Genomic DNA, 17,218 nt, shown 5'->3' with positions numbered 1-17,218 from the left:
GCAGGAGCCAGGTGCTTAACCTGGTCTCTCATGGGGTGCAGGGCCCAAGCACTTGGGCCATCCTCCACTGCACTCCCTGGCCACAGCAGAGAGCTGGCCTGGAAGAGGGGCAACCGGGACAGAATCCGGAGCCCCGACCGGGACTAGAACCTGGTGTGCCGGCGCTGCTAGGTGGAGGATTAGCCTGTTGAGCCGCGGTGCCGGCAAGTCACTCTAATTTTAATACAATACTAAAATTAGGCCAACGTTTGGGTGACTTTTTCCCTGTTGACTCAATCTTTATTTATTATTACATATTATAAGCTTAAAAAAGATTATAAAAATCAGAAAAACATATTTTATCTTAAATTCCATCTCCACTTGTCATCTTCCCTTCTAGCGTTCAGCCTTGTTTACAGCTGTGTAACTGTTGCATGTGATATGTAATTTTTCTTTTTTCATGTGTTATGGACTAGGGCTGGGGAATCTTTTCTCTCACTTTTTTCCATCACTTTTGGCCATACAAAACTATCAATTTAAAAATTAACCTGCTATTGGGGCCGGTGCTGTGGCGCAGTAGGTTAATCCTCCACCTGCGGTGTCGGCATACCATATGGACTCTGGTTCTAGTCCTGGCTGTTCCTCTTCCCATCCAGCTCTCTGCTGTGGCCTGGGAAGGTGGTGGAGGATGGCCCAGGTCCTTGGGCCTCTGCACCCGCATGGGGGACCGGGAGTAGGCTCCTGGCTTCGGATTGACACAGCTCCAGCCATTGTGGCCATCTGGGGAGTGAACAAGTGGATGGAGGACCTCTCTCTCTCTACCTCTCACTGTCTGTAACTCTGCCTCTCAAATAAATAAATAAAATATTTTTTATTAACCTGCTATAGATTTATTGAAATTCAAGTCCCCACTGTGGTTGCCTTGGCAAGACCAGACCAAATGACTTCGTAACCCTTAATATGGTCCATGGGCCAGAAGTTCCCCACCCCTGTTAATATGTGTTCTTCAGATAGCCACAGTCTTAAAAGTTTCAGCAGCTGTTTATTATACTCTCTTGCCTTTTCTGTGTGTGATTAAGTGATTCTATCTTTTGTTTTGTCAGTTTAAATTTGACACTGTTTCTTTATATTATTTCCTCAGCATCAATCCCTAGGTTAAGGAGTAGTTTCCAGCCTCTGGTACATACATTCCGAATTGCTACCCAAAAGCATTTTGCTAGACAGTGGCAATGTCTGAATATGTTGCTTGCACAACTTTGCCAATAGAGAATGTGAGCACTGACTTTTTTTTGGCTATAACCTTGTGTTTGTTTTTTTTTTTTCTTTTGAGAGGCAGGGTTATAGTCAGAAGGGGAGAGACTTTTTTTTTCTTAAAGGTTTATTTATTTATTTGAAAGTCACAGTTACAGAGAGAGGAGAGGCAGAGGCAGAGAGAGAGAGAGAGGTGTCTTCCATCCATCTGCTGGTTCACTCCCCAGTTGGCCGCAATTGCTGGAGTTGTGCCGATCTGAAACCAGGAGCCAGGAGCTTCTTCCGGGTCTCCCACACAGGTGCAGGGGCCCAAGGACTTGGGCCATCTTCTACTGCTTTCCCAGGCCATAGCAGAGAGCTAGACTGGAAGAGGAGCAGCTGGGTCTCGAACCAGCACCCATATAGGATGCCAGTGCTTCAGGCCAGGGCGACAACCCGCTGCGCACAGTGCCGGCCCTGTTTGTAAGCTAATTAGGGATAGTGTTCTATAAGTTTATGCTAGTTTAATTGCCAGTGATGTAGAATATTTCCTCCACATTTGTTTTATACTCACATGTGCTTTGTATGAATTTTCAAAACCCTTTTGCTCATTTATCTATTAGGGTCTTGAAGGTTTTTTTTTTTTTTTTGACAGGCAGAGTGGATAGTGAGAGAGAGAGACAGAGAGAAAGGTCTTCCTTTTTGCCATTGGTTCACCCTCCAATGGCCGCCGCGGCCGGCGCGCTGCAACCGGCACATCACGCTGCTCCGAAGCAAGGAGCCAGGTGCTTCCCCTGGTCTCCCATGCGGGTGCAGGGTCCAAGCACTTGGGCCATCCTCCACTGCACTCCTGGGCCATAGCAGAGAGCTGGCCTGGAAGGGGGAAACGGGAACAGAATCCTGCGCCCCGACCGGGACTAGAACCCGGTGTGCTGGCACTGCATGGTGGAGGATTAGCCTATTGAGCCACGGCGCCGGCCAGGGTCTTGAAGTTTTTATAAACTCAAAGAAGCTCCCTATGTATGTCTTTGATTCAGATGAAGAAACTAGTTTTATAAGCCTTTGCCTTTCAATTTTATTTTTTTAACAGAATATTTAATATGAGGCTATTTCAAAAAGTTTATGGGAAAATGGAATTAAGAGATGAAATTTATTTTTGTCCAAAATTTAAGACCATGCATAGTTTTTTCATAATATGAATTTTCCATGAACTTTTTGAAGGCTCCTTATGCAGCTGTACATCATTTCTTTCGTACTTTCTTCCACTGACTAGCCTATCTTCTATCAGGTATCTACAGCTGATTTTTAAAAATTTAATCTTTACATCCATCTGGAGTTTATTTTTTTAAAGATTTGTTTATTTATTTCAAAGGCAGAGCTACAGAAACAGAGGCAGAGAGAGACAGAGAAGCCTTCCATCTCCAAATGGCCGCAATGGCCGAGCTGGGCCAATCCAAAGCCAGAAGCTAGGAGCTTCTTCTGGGTCTCCCACATGGGTGCAGGGACCCAAGGACTTGGGTCATCTTCTAGTGCTTTCCCAGGCCACAGCAGAGAGCTGGATCGGAAGTGGAGCAGGCGAGACTAGAAGTGGCACCCATATGGGATGCAGGCACTGAAGGTGGCGGCTTTACCTTTTACACAACAACACCAGCCCCCTGGAGTTTACTTTGAGGTATGATGTGAAGATAGATATAAATTAATTTTTCCATACAGCTATTTAGTAGTGATTCCAAAATAATTTATTCAGTAGTGCTTTCTTTTCATATTGCTTTATGGTGCTTACATTGTAATTTATCATTTTTTGTTTGTTTTTTAAAAGATTTATTTATTTGAAAGTCAGAGTTACACAGAGAGAAAGAAGAAGAGGTAGAGGCAGAGAGAGAGGTCTTCCATCCTCTGGTTCACTCCCCAGTTGGCCACAACAGCCAAAGCTGTACCTATCCAATGCCAGGAGCAAGGAGCTTCTTCCAGGTCTCCCATGCGGGTGCAGGGGCTCAAGGACTTGGGCCACCTTCCACTGCTTTCCCAAGCCACAGTAGAGAGCTGGATTGGAAGTGGAGAAACTGGGACTTGAACTGGTGCCCATATGGGATGCTGGCACTGCAGGAGGCTGCTTTACCCACTATGCCACAGCGCCGGTCCCAACATAATTTTTTTAAGAAATAATTCCTATTAGTATTTTAATAAAATGAGAAATAAATTTATTATTAAAATACAAATGACAAATACATATGGCACTCAAATACCAAGTGTTCAGGATATTATTAATAAAGAATAAAATTCTTGGTGCCGGTGCTATGGAATAGCAGGTTAAAACCTCGGCCTGCATCCTTTATGGGTGCTGGTTCGAGTCTTGGCTGTTCTACTTCTGATCCAGCTCTCTGCTAATGTGCCTGGGAAAGCAGCAGAGAAGGGCCCAAGTGCCTGGGTTCCTGCACCCATGTGGGAGACCCAGAAGAAGCTCCTCGCTCCTGGCTTCTGCCTGGCCCAATCATTTGGGGAGTGAACTAGAAGATATGCAATCTCTCCTTCTTTCTTCTCTTAAATGGTTCTTTCAAATAAATAAAATAAATTTTTTTCAAGATTTATTTATTTTGGGCCAGCGCTGTGGTATAGTAGGATAAGCTTTCGCCTGTGGTGCCAGCATTCCACATAGGCTCCAGTATGTGTCCTGGCTGTTCCTCTTCTGATCCAGCTCTCTGCTATGGCCTGGGAAAGCAGTAGAAGATGGCCCAAGTGCTTCAGCCCCTGCACTCCAGTGGGAGACCTGGAGGAAGCTCCTGGTTCCTGGCTTTGGATTGGCGCAGCTCTGGCCGTTGAGGCTATTTGGGGAGTGAACCAGTGGATGGAAGATCTTTCTCTCTGTCTTTCCCCCCTCTGTAATTCTACCTCTCAAATAAATAAATAAAATATTAAAAAATATTTATTTATTTAATTAAAAGGCAGAGTCACAGAGAAGCAGAGGCAGAGGCAGAGGGGGATCTTCCATCAACTGGCTTGTGCCCTCCCTGCCAAACAGTCGAAACGGCTGGAGCTGGGCTGATCCGAAGCCAGGAGCCAGGGGCTTCTTCTGGGTCTCCCATATCGGTGCAGGGGCCCAAGCAGTAAGGCCATCTTCCACTGTTTTCCCAGGCCATAGCAGAGAGCTGGATTGGAAGTGGAGCAGCCAGGCTGCTATGCCACAGCACTGGCCCCTAAATAAATAAAACTTAAAAAAAAAAAGAAGAAGGAGAAAAATTTCCTCTACCAATTGTTACTCAGTCCTTTGCTACTGAGCTGTATTCAGCCAAGTCTTAACTATCATTGAGAAAATAAAGGGGATAGCATTGGTAATTCAATGTAAAATAAAGTAATATTACTGCCTTGTCCCTATCAATCTTTTTACTAGAACTAATTACCAGAAATAAAACTGATTGGTGTGAATTCATTCTTTTTTGTCCCATCTCAAAGTCCCTGTCAACATCTAGCGGGGAGCCAAGGAATGGGAAATCGGCAGAAGAAAGGAAGTAAGGATAAGGATGTACAAAATTGCAGCCTAGATTTCAATGAGTGAGATAATTAACCTCATAATGATAGAGGACTATCCACGCTCTCTCCAGGGTGAGTCCTAGACTTTTTGCTGCTTTTTTTTTTTTTTTTTTTTTGGTCCCCATTGGTACCCTTCCCGGCTTCTGTCGTCTCTTTGATTCATCACTATGACTACTGTCTTCATTCCAACACCCACCATGATCCCTAGGACTAAGAAAATGCCACATGTCCACCCACTTCAAGGCAGCAGTTCTCCTTTGTTTATTCAGACATGGCTATGACAGTTACTAGCTTTGAGACTGGAAACTATTTGGCAATAAAAGATTTCAATTACACATACTGCCTTAATTGGATCTCATACTAAAAGGGAGATTAAGACATTATTAAACATTAAAAAAAAAGTAGTGAAATTTTCTCCTAAGTACCAAATGTAGGGACAAGTCTGTTAGATGCAGGATTAAAGATTAGCTCCTGATCCCAGAGCTGACAAGGAAAACACTAAGTTTCTGGCTAGCAAATCTCTTTTCTGTACCATAGCAACATCAGCCCTCAATAGGCAGTATACTGTAATCTATCAAAAGAGGTAGACACCTGCTATACTTTTGAAAGAATTTTAAGCCGACTAGGCCTGCTTCTTACTTATTCCTGAAGTAAGCCTCTCTGAAAGCCACATAATCAACTGGGAGACAAATTAAGTACAAGCTTTTGGAACAGTAAAAGCATTTTAAAGGTTCATTTTTAGCAGACATCTAGGATGTGTCTGTTGAACTTCTTGTGAGTCTGAATCCCACTGATGTGTTTGAATTCCAAGATCTCCAAATTATCACTAAATTAAGTATGAGACTGGGCAAGTGGAGAGCCTAAAAATCAAATGCAGTTTATCACATAAGCAGATATACACATTAGGTTTTGTGTCTTATAAGAAAACATGGGAAATTTTTTTTTTTTTTGACAGGCAGAGTGGACAGTGAGAGAGAGAGAGACAGAGAGAAAGGTCTTCCTTTGCTGTTGGTTCACCCTCCAATGGCCGCCGCGGCAAGCGCACCGCGCTCATCTGATGGCAGGAGCCAGGTGCTTCTCCTGGTCTCCCATGGGGTGCAGGGCCCAAGCACTTGGGCCATCCTCCACTGCACTCCCTGGCCACAGCAGAGAGCTGGCCTGGAAGAGGGGCAACCGGGACAGAATCCGGCGCCCCGACTGGGACTAGAACCCGGTGTGCCGGCACCACAAGGTGGAGGATTAGCCTAGTGAGCCACGGCGCCGGCCGAACTATTTTTTTTTTTAAAAAGATTTATTTATTTATCTGAGAGAGAGAGTTACAGAGAGAAGGAGAGACAGAGAAAGAGGTCTTGCATCCGCTAGTTCACTCCCCAAATAGCTGTAATGGCCAGAGCTAAGCCAATCTGAAACCAGGAACCAAGAGTTTCTTCTGGGTCTCCCACATGGGTGCAGGGGCCTAAGCATTTTGGGCCATCTTCTACTGCTTTCCCAGGCCATTTAGAAGGGAGCTGGATTGGAAGTGGAGCTGCTGGGACTCAAAACTGGTGCCCACATGGGATGCCGGCGCCACAGAGATTTAACCTAATATGCCATAGCACTGGCCCTGAGAACTTTTAAAAATACAATAAATTAAGAACAGTTATCTCTGGGTTGTAGGATGACAAATGATTTTGATTTTCCTCTTTGTTTTATCTTTATTCACAATTTTAAAAATAATAATATTGGTTAATATAGGAATCTTCAACCTTTGTGTCACAGACAAGTTGTAGTTTCCTTGAAATCAGGGAGGGACACCGAGGGTTGCATATACAAGATATTGGAATATGGATGAAAGAGAGAGACCACAAGACAGGTAGATACACACACATAAAACCTGGGACTGACCGAGAATTTCTGCAAAGAGCAGGAACGGACGGCCAAGCAACCCTGAGAAGTACCTGGAATCGACAGGCCAGTAAATCCCAATAAGTTTATGGAGAATGAATACAAAGGGAGAAGGTGGCATTTGGTTTAAGGGAAAGTGTTTCTGAAATAGGAAAAAGAGATTGCATAAGAAACGTAATTTATGGTGACTGATGCTGACTGGCTGTTATGGGAAAGCTGTCAATAGTTTTGACTAAAAGAGATGAATACACTTTTAAGGAAGGGTTTGAAATCCAGTTATAAAATAACCTAACCTAATTTTGGTCCATATTTTTCCTTTCTAGATTTTTTTGATGAGAGATTTAATAAAAACAGAATAATTGACATAAGGCTACAAACATATTTATCAAAAGTCTTAAAAACAAGTGTTTCAGGACCAAGCACTGTGGCGTAGTAGGTTAAGCCTCCACCTGCAGTGCCAGCATCTTATTTGGGTCCTGGTTCGAGTCCCAGCTGCTCCATTTTCTGATCTAGCTCCTTGCTGACAGCCTGGGAAAGCAATGGAGTATGGTCCAAGTGCTTGGGCCCTGCTACCATGTGGGAGACCCCGAGGAAGTTCCTGGCTCCTGGCTTTGGACTGGCTCAGCTCCAGCCACTGTGGTCATTTGGAGAGTGAACCAGCAGATGGAAGACTTCTCTCTGCTTCTGACTGTGCTTCTCAAATAAATAAACAAAATTGTTAAAAAAAAAAAAAAAAGGAATAAGTTGTTTCAAGCCCCAATTAACAAATTCTTAAAAAAAAAAAGTCTTTTGAGCCCAACTATTCCTCTTCTAGGAATTTGTCTTAAGAACTAAACAAAGTATGTGCAGAAGTAAAGAAATTCAATGTTCCTTTAAATGTGGATTACAATCACCAAAAATGTAAACAAGTATTAAATGATAGGTGATTGTTTAAATAGGTATGAGTGCATTCATACAATTTAATATTTTATAAACATTAACAATGATGTTAAAGAATTATATTTAAGAGGCTGTCGGGCTGGCGCTGTGGCTAATAGGCTAATCCTCCGCCTTGTGGCACCAGCACACAGGGTTCTAGTCCCGGTTGGGGCGCCGGATTCTGTCCCGGTTGCCCCTCTTCCAGGCCAGCTCTCTGCTGTGGCCAGGGAGTGCAGTGGAGAATGGCCCAGGTGCTTGGGCCCTGCACCCCATGGGAGACCAGGAGAAGCACCTGGCTCCTGCCTTCGGATCAGCGCAGTGCACTGGCCCAGCGCGCCGGCCGCGGCGGCCATTGGAGGGTGAACCAATGGCAAAAAGGAAGACCTTTCTCTCTGTCTCTCTCTCTCGCTATCCACTCTGCCTGTCAAAAAAAAAAAAAAAAAGAATAAAAGTGAGGTCATAAAGAATAGTAGGTCTGTGGCACCCAGCTGAAGCTATGGCTTGTGATCCCATATTAGACAGAGTCCTGGTTTGAGTCCCAGCAGCTTCACTTCAATCCAGCTTCCTGTTACTATCAGAAGGCAGTAGATGATGTCCCAAGTACTGGGGTCCCTGCCACCCGTGTGGGAGATCTGGATGGAATTCCTAGCTCCAGGCTTTGGCCTGGCCCAGCTCTGGCTGTTGTGGCCATTTGGGGAGAGAACCAGAGGATGGAAGATCTCTCTGTGCACATGAGTGCTATCTCTCTCTTTTGCCTTGTCTTTCTCTCTCTGGCTCTCTTTCTCTCTCCCTCTTTGTTACTCTGCCTTTCAAATTAATAAACAAATACAACTTTTTTAAAAAAAGAACACCAGGGCCATGTGTTCTCTTTACTTCAAAAGCATAGCACTTGAATTGTAATATATGAATCTGTTATATACAGAATGCTGACATTTAAAAACTTACTTTTTAAAAAGTTGTGGGATATAGAAATAACGTCTTTCAAGCTATTTAATTTCCTCAAAATGTGTGTTCTATGCCTTGACTACAATAAAGTAATTCCTTTTCATTGCAACCTCTGTAGCCTTGTTATCTTCAGGGGCATTGCCATGTGCCCTCTGGTTTTGAATTAGGCTAGTGGCCATCAGACTTTTTTGGTGGTGTATAAAAATATATAAACATCATCCACATGATTTACTTATAAATTATATATCTGTACAACTATATTAAAATATCAAATGCATCTGAAAAATGGATGAAAGTAGAAATTTTACAGGGTGAAATAAAATAAACAGAAGCTCTAATATTTTATTCTTATGGCCCCATGAATTTTCTTGTATGTATTCTACTTTGGACACCACTAGACCAGGTGACTACAACAGATGGGATCTCCATCATGCAAAGGAACCTCATCCCTTTTCTTTTTGTCCCGGCCCACCCCCGCCTTCTATGTAGGGAGCAGAAAGAAGGCCTTTACCACCTGCTGGTGCCTTGATCTTGGACTCCTCATGCCCAGCAACTCAGAGTGTGACTTCATTTGGAGACAGGGTTTTAGAGCAGTGACTAAGCTAAAACAAGGTCTTTGGGATGGGCCCTAAGCCAATATGACTGCTATGCTCATAAACAGAGGTTAGGACACAGACCCATGCAGGGGGTGACTGTGTGAAGACAGAGGGGGAAGGCAGCCAACTACAAGCCAATGAGAGGGGCCTCAGAAGAAATCAGCCCTGCTGCACCTGGATCCAAGAACATGACATTGCTTTGGCCTCCTTATTTTTTTTTTTTTATGATTTATTTATTTATTTATTTATTTACTTGAAAGGAAGAGTGACACAGAGAAAAGAGAGAGATCAATCTTCCATCTGCTGGTCTACTTCACAAATGGCCTCAATGGCTAGGGCTGGTCCAGGTTGAAGCTAGGTACTGGAAGCTCCATTCAGGTCTCCTACATGGGTGGCAGGGGCCCAAGGAGTTGGGCCATTTTCTACTGCCTTACTAGGCACATTAGCAGGGAGCTAGATTGGAAGTGGAGCAGACTGGACTCAAACAAGTGCCTATATGAGATGCTGGCATTGTAGACAGTAGCCCAACCACTATGCCACAATGCTAGTCCCTGGCCTACTTCTTTAATTTACCTACATGCAGGTAAAAAATTTTCTAGTTACTTGTCACAGAAGTAATGGCAGCAGTGGTGATGGTGTGATCATCCAAGAAATATCTCCCTAGTCCACACTGTGGCTTACCTTGCTGCTGTAATTTGTAATCAGTGGAATATGCCTTCCCAATGATGTTCCACACAGGCCTCAAGCAACCAAAGAGTCCTTCAAGAAAGCCACCACTGCCACTGCCCGACCTGCTGAACTGAATCTTGACATCTTCTGTTCCGCTCGTGCTCTCTCCATCCACAGTGTGGCCATTCCCCTGAGACACAGCCACGTCTGGGTCATCTTGTTCCCTCAGCTGAAGAACACTGTTCTCAAACTGGTCCCTGGAATCCTCGCTTATGCTGGTCAACACAGCTGCAGTGACGGGGCTGCTCACGCTCTCCATGAGCTCTGTTTGCACCACCCCCTTTTCCTGCTGGTCCTCGAGCAGCTTGGGTGCAGAGTGGTTCCCCATGGCTGTGAGCTCATCTTGTAATCCACTGAAGGTTTTGTTTTCACTCAAGGATAGATGTGGAGAAGAGGAGCAGCTCAGGTGCTCCTGAGGGCTGGCCATCGTGCCATGAGTGTGACCGAGGGCCTGAGATGACACTCAGATTTGTAGAAAACAGTTCTGATGTAAGAGAGGGCTCCAAAACCTGAGGAATACAGGGGGAAGACATGAGATCGTCCTTTTCTTTAGATCCACACTATTATACTTCTGTTTATAAAATAAAGGCGATGAAACAATGAGGATTAGTTAAACTGGTTTATTCCACATGATGGAATTCTGTGCAGCAGTGAAAAATTATGTTGTATGAGAGTAGTTACTAGCATCAGAAAACATTCATGACATATTCATATTTAAAAGGTAAGTTATAACAATATATGGAACATTAAAAAATTTTTAAATACACACAAACACACTATAAAAGAAAAAAGTCTAGAAGGATGCAGGCAAAGAATTAACAACATTTAACTTTAGGTGCTAGATTTGGGAGCGATTTATATGGTTGTGATTTTCAAGGTATTCCATGCATTTTATATCATATCCGTTATACTTTTTTTTAAGCACAGTTGTTCCTCTTCATTCTTTTTTTTTATGAATTATTTATTTATTTTAAAGGCAGAGTTACAGAGAGGCAGAGGCAGAGAGAGCTGTCAGTTTACTCCCTAAATGGCCACAAAGGCTGGAACTAGGTCAATCCAAAGCCAGGAGCCTGGAGCTTCCTCTGGGTCTCCCACGTTGGGTGCCGGGGCCTAAGGACTTGGGCCATCCTCCACTGTTTTCCCAGGCACATCAGCAGGGAGCTGGCTCAGAAGAGGAGCAGCCGGGACTCAAACCAGTGCCCATATGAGATGCCAGCCCTGCAGATTGCGGCTTTACCCACTTTGCCACAGGGCAGGCCCCATCTATCACACTTTTAATCAGAAAAAAATTATTTCTCTTTCCAGAAGCAAAATGAAGTTGTTGTGATATAATATACATATTTTTATTAGAAGTCACATCTTGTATTATTTTAAGTCGCTACTAATCTTTTCTCTTGGTTTTAATGTTTTATCCATTGTTTCACTTTTTTTTTTTTTTTTTGACAGGCAGAGTGGACAGTGAGAGAGAGAGAGACGGACGGAGAGAAAGGTCTTCCTTTTCTCCGCTGGTTCACCCCCCAATGGCTGCTGCGGCTGGCGCACCATGCTGATTCGAAGCCAGGAGCCTGGTGCTTCCCATGCGGGTGCAGGGCCCAAGCACTTGGACCATCCTCCACTGCCTTCCCGGGCCACAGCAGAGAGCTGGACTGGAAGAGGAGTGACCGGGACAGAATCCAGCGCCCCAACCGGGACTAGAACCCAGTGTGCTGGCACCACAGGTGGAGGATTAGCCTAGTGAGCCACAGCGCTGGCCAATTGTTTCACTTTCTAAAGCATTCATTAACTCCTGTAGATAATTGTCTTGTATATATCACAAGACAAACTCCTGAGTTGCAGAATTTGTTGTTATTGCACTGCACCAACTCTGGGCAAAACAACAAAGCAACAGCTCTTTAAGTTTGTTCTTTTTTTTTTTTTTTTTAGAATTTATTTATTTTTATTTGAAAGAGTGACTGAGACACACACACAAAGAGAGAGAAAGAGAAAGAGAGATATCTGTCATCTACTAGTTCATGACTCAAAATGCTTTCAACAGCTGGGGCTAGGCCAAGACAAAGCCAGAAGCCAGGAACTCCGTGTGGGTGGCACAAACCCGGGAGGTACCTGAGCCATCATCTACTGCTTTTCAGGAAGCGCAGAGTAGCTGGAACTTGAATCGGACACTTTGATATGGGACGCAGGCATCCCAAGTAGTAGTTAAATCCACTGTGCACAACACCCACCCATGTTTGTCCTTTGCTTCTGATCTATTACCACTATTTCCTTGGGGCCACCTAATCTCTGAAAATAAAGCTCATCTTGTAGTTCTGAGATTCACCAGTTCATGCAAAGTCAATTTTAAGTTCATTCAAGGTGTGTTATTAGGTATTTACTTTCTTTGCAAATCCCTATTTAATAATCCTTCTTTCCTAAACTCTGTATTAAGCAGAGTGTGTTAAAGCCTGGTTATAAAGATGACCTCACTTTATCCAGCTGAAAAGCCCATGAGAGTATTTCAGGCATAGAAAGCCAAGACACTCTGGCAAAAAAAAAACAAAAAAAAACACTAAATGAAAGATCTCCATGAGTGAGATCCCAGTGGAAAGAACAGGTCTTCAAAGAAGGAAATACCTTTCTCTGAAGGGAGGAGAGAACTTCCACTTTGACTATGACCTTGTCTAAATATGATCAGAGTTGGTGAACTCAAAAGGCTTCCATAGCCTTGGCAATTCATGACACGAGCCTAGGGTGATTACTGATGCCATAAACAAGAGTGTCAATTTGTTAAGTCAACAACAGGAGTCACTGTGCACTTATTCCTCATGTAGGATCTCTGTCCTTAATGTGCTGTACATTGTGATTTAATGATGTAACTAGTACTCAAACAGTATTTTTCACTTTGTGTTTCTGCGTGGGTGCAAACTGTTGAAATCTTTACTTAATATATACTAAACTGATCTGTATATAAAGAGAATTGAAAATGAATCTTGATGTGAATGGAAGGGGAGAAGGAGCAGGAAATGAGAGGGTTGCAGGTGGGAGGGGGAAAGCCATTGTAATCCATAAGCTGTACTTTGGAAATTTATATTCATTAAATAAAAGTTAATAAAAAAAATGACCTCACTTTGCAAAGGGGGCAAAAGACAGACTGACAAAGGCTGACACCTCAGTACTTATCATGAGTCAAATAAGAGCTCTGAGAGCACAGAAGATGGAGGGGTCATTTCAAGGACAGATGCTACAAGATGATCACTTCTGCTCCATCTGAAGGCAGGACAGGAATGCACCTGGCAAGTGGGAAAGGCAGGAGTGAAACAAGGAGAGGTGTGAGGAGGAACGCATGCATGATGGCCTGCAGGGATGGAAGACTGTGGAACGGGTGAGAAGTCCAAAGTGGCTGGAATGTGCGTTATATGTATGTACACAGAAAGATATGAATGGATACACAGGGGAGAGGTTGTAAGGAGCTTTGGATGTTAGCCTAATAGGTTTGGATTTTAACCTGAAGGTGATGATGAGCCGCAGGTTCCTATGAGTATATTGGAGATGATGGGTAAAAATATACCCCCCATTTTATTATTTTCTTATCTTTATTCCTGAGAACCAAATGTTAACTCTTGTTTATTTGGCCATATCCTATTCATAACTTGTTTATCCTATCCTCTGAACTCTCTCATTCTTTTTTTTTTTTTTTAAAGATTTATTTGAAAGTCAGTTACACAGAGAGAGAAGGAGAGGCAGAGAGAGAGGTCTTCCATCGCCTGGTTCACTTTCCAAATGGCTGCAGTAGCTGGAGCTGAGCTGATCCAAAGCCAGGAGCCAGGAGCTTCTTCTGGGTCTCCCATGTGGGTGCAGGGGCCCAAGGACTTGGGCCATTTTCTACTGACTACCCAGGCCATAGCAGAGTTGGATCGTAAGTAGAGTAGCCGGGACCCGAACCTGCGCACATGTGTTGCTGGCACTGCAGGCGGTGGCTTTACCCGCTACGCCACAGCGCCGGCCCCTCTAATTCATTCTTTCAAGAATTTCTGAGCTCCTATTATATGCTATATAATACATTAAGCACTAATGAGTGGCACATGGGTTCTCTCCCTTTAAGAACTTACAGGCCGGCGCCACAGCTCACTAGGCTAATCCTCCACCTGCGTTGCCGGCACTCTGGGTTCTAGTCCCGATTGGGGCACCGGATTCTGTCCCGGTTGCTCCTCTTCCAGTCCAGCTCTCTGCTGTGGCCCGGGAAGGCAGTGGAGGATGGCCCAAGTCCTTGCGCCCTGTACCCACATGGAAGACCAGGAGGAAGCACCTGGCTCCTGGCTTCGGATCGGTGCAGTGCGCTGGCCGTGGTGGCCATTTAGGGGGTGAACCACTGGAAGAAAGACCTTTTGCTCTGTCTCTCTCTCTCTCACTAACTCTACCTGTCAAAAAAACAAAAAGAATTTATAATCTAGAAGGAAAGACCAACAGATAATAGCTACATGGTTGGAAATGATATAAAGACATTCACAGGGTGCTATGGGGGTTCTGAAAAATAAATGTGAAATATGGCTAGAGATGTCATAAAAGTTTTGAGTTGCATCTTAAAGAGTGAATTAGGGGCCGGTGCTGCGGCTCAATAGGCTAATCCTCCACCTGCGGCGCTGGCACACCGGGTTCTAGTCCCAGTTGGGGCGCAGGATTCTGTCCCGGTTGCCCCTCCTCCAGGCCAGCTCTCTGCTGTGGCCCGGCAGTGCAGTGGAGGATGGCCCAAGTTCTTGGGCCCTGCACCCGCATGTGAGACCAGGAGAAACACCTGGCTCCTGGCTACGGATCAGCGTGGTACGCCGGCCACAGCGGCCATTGTGGGGTGAACCAACGGAAAAAGGAAGACCTTTCTTTCTGTCTCTCTCTCTCACTGTCCACTCTGCCTGTCAAAAAAAAATAATAATAAATAAAATAAAAAAAAATAAAAAAAGAAGAGTGAATTAGGGGCTACTAGGAAAGAAAGACTGAGCAGACAAGTTAGTACTGCAGAGAAGCCCAAGACGGCTCTAAGAAAAGGTAGGCAAAAGTTGAATTTTAGTGGACCCGAATGACAAGCTAAACCTTTTGGATTTTATCCTCTAGACAACAATGGTTACTAAGGACTTTTCAGTAATTTGGTTGCATTTTAATTTAAAATCACATCCACACAAGTAGAGGTTAGATTGAGAGGGAAAACATGAAGGTGCAGTGAGAAGGAAGAGTTCAAGTAAGAAAAGATCAGGGCCTGGGCCGGGGCAGTAGCAATGACAATGCAGCACATGGGATAGATTTAAGAGACAGAATGGGTAAGCTCTAGAAATAGACAGCATATGTGGTGGTGAGGAAAAGAAAAGAAAAAGAAAAAAAGGGAAGGAAGGAAGGGAGGGAGGGAAGAAAGGAAGGCAGGTAGGTTTTCTAGATAACTTACTTAAGAAACTGGATCTTGGGGCCAGCGCTGTGGCACAGTGGGTTAAAGCCCTGGCCTGAAGAGCTGGCATCCCATATGGGCGCCAGTTCGTGTCCTCACTGATCCACTTTCGATCCAGCTCTCTGCTATGGCCTGGGAAAGCAGTAGAGGATGGCCCAAGTCCTTGGGTTCCTGCACCCACATGGGAGACCTGGAAGAAGCTCCTGGCTCCTGCTTTCAGAGTGGTTCAGCTCCAGCAGTTGCGGCCATCTGGGGAGTGAACCAGCAGATGGAAGACGCCCCCCCCCCACCCCGCCTCTCGCTGTAACTCCTTCAAATAAATAAAAAATAAACCTTATAAAAAAGAAACTGGATCTGGATAACATTGTAACTGAGTTATGAGATCCCAGAAGAAAAGAAGGTTTGGGATGAAAATAATGAGCCCAGGTATGGACATAAAGAATCCCAGGGCTATTGTGTATCACATACAGAGCTAGGCTCTTTATTTAGACACTTAGTAGAGTGGTATTTCAGGGGAGGTAAAGATGGAGACTCAAATAGCTCAGGGGCATAAGTTTCAAAATTATATGAATTTAAGATGTCTCTACGAAATATTCTGGGAGCTGAGCCACGCACTGGGCTCTGGAACATTATGTTAACTTACTATTTTTAATGATAAATAAGACCAAGTGCTTTACAATTTACAGAGCCCTGATTATATAAACAGGTAAACAGGTAAGTACTGGTAAGTCAGCTCTCCAAAACACAACAGCAATCCAATTTGGAGTGTCTGTTGATTTATCAGGTATGAATACTCCCAACATAGCAGATTTCAAGCTAACAATAGTTTAGCAACCTACTTGCAAAGTTTCTAAATATTTGACAGTTGGCTTTTACTATTGGCATAGAAGTCAAGCATTTTACAACAGAAGAAAACTCTTATTAAGTAAGTGAAGAGTAGCTCAAAATTAAGATTCCTAAATTCCCCCTCCAACCCCCCCTCTTTTAACAACACAATGGAACCTCTTAGGATAACCCTTCACTTTCTTAAAGTGCTGTTAAAATCCTGTTACCTCTGGCCCTTTGGTCTAAACATTTGATTCTCTGTGTAAGGAATCTAGAGCAAGGGATCATTATTCGCATCTTTCACAGAAGGACACTAGGCCTAGAAAGAGGAATGTGTTACAGGCCACAGAGCCAGGACTGACTACCAGGCTATTCTTCCTAATTCCATGCAGTCTCGGGGACACAGTTCCTACCCTGCTGAAGCTCGTTGACTACTTTGGAGCTAATAATTATACTGAGGGAATTATTCCCGACTCCCCTCTTTCCCTCCACAGCAAATGAATGGTATTCTGTTGTGGAGAGCTGCCAGAGAAGGACGGGCTGAATGTAAGAGCTAAGACTTGGCATGAAGCTTTGAAGGTAAGAGGTGTGACAGAGGGAAGGAAGTCGGGGTGGAATGACAGCATAGCAGAGACAGAGGAGCAGAACAGCCAGGGCCTGAGTGACAGTGTTGATAACCTAGAAATACTAAAACAGTGGCTAATGTCAAGTAGTGTGCAGTGAAGCTGACTCCTGCCTCCACACATGGGCTCTGACAGCTTATGACCCAAGGCAGGTGCTTCTTTCCTTTTAAAAATCAGAGAGACCGGCGCTGTGGTGCAGCAGGTTAACGCCCTGGCCTGAAGCACCACCATCCCATATGGGTGCCAGTTCGAGACCCGGCTGCTCCACTTCCAATCCAGCTCTCTGCTATGGCCTGGGAAAGCAGTAGAAGATGGTCCAAGTCCTTGGGGCCCTGCACCCGCATGGGAGACCCGGAGGAGGCTCCTGGCTTCGGATCAGCGCAGCTCTGGCCATTGTGGCCAACTGGGGAGTGAACCATCAGATGGAAGACCTCTCTCTCTCTCTCTCTCTCGCTCTCGCTCTCTCTCTCTCTGCCTCTCCTCTGTGTAATTCTGACTTTCAAATAAATAAATCTTTAAAAAAAAAATCAGAGAGATCACTTTAACTGGATGAG

At 44.4% G+C, this 17,218-nt stretch overlaps 1 protein-coding gene across 4 annotated transcripts in view; it reads right to left on the bottom strand.

The window, feature by feature from the left end:
* MAP3K13 (mitogen-activated protein kinase kinase kinase 13) overlaps positions 1-17,218 on the bottom strand; it is a 197,552-nt gene that overhangs the window by 43,122 nt on the left and 137,212 nt on the right. For all 4 annotated transcript variants that reach the window (XM_089332064.1, XM_008266584.5, XM_008266585.5 and 1 more), the window contains one exon: positions 9,762-10,318. In XM_089332064.1, the coding sequence (XP_089188190.1) occupies positions 9,762-10,236 (475 nt within the window). In that variant the 5' untranslated portion in view covers positions 10,237-10,318. The remainder of the gene's footprint in view (positions 1-9,761; positions 10,319-17,218) is intronic.

Source organism: Oryctolagus cuniculus, chromosome 4 (assembly GCF_051225735.1).
Source record: "Oryctolagus cuniculus isolate XC-2025 breed Fujian yellow rabbit chromosome 4, ASM5122573v1, whole genome shotgun sequence".
Classification (NCBI taxonomy): Eukaryota; Metazoa; Chordata; class Mammalia; order Lagomorpha; family Leporidae; genus Oryctolagus; species Oryctolagus cuniculus.
Note: the sequence above shows the minus strand (reverse complement) of the source record. Positions and strands in the feature narration are given on the sequence as shown.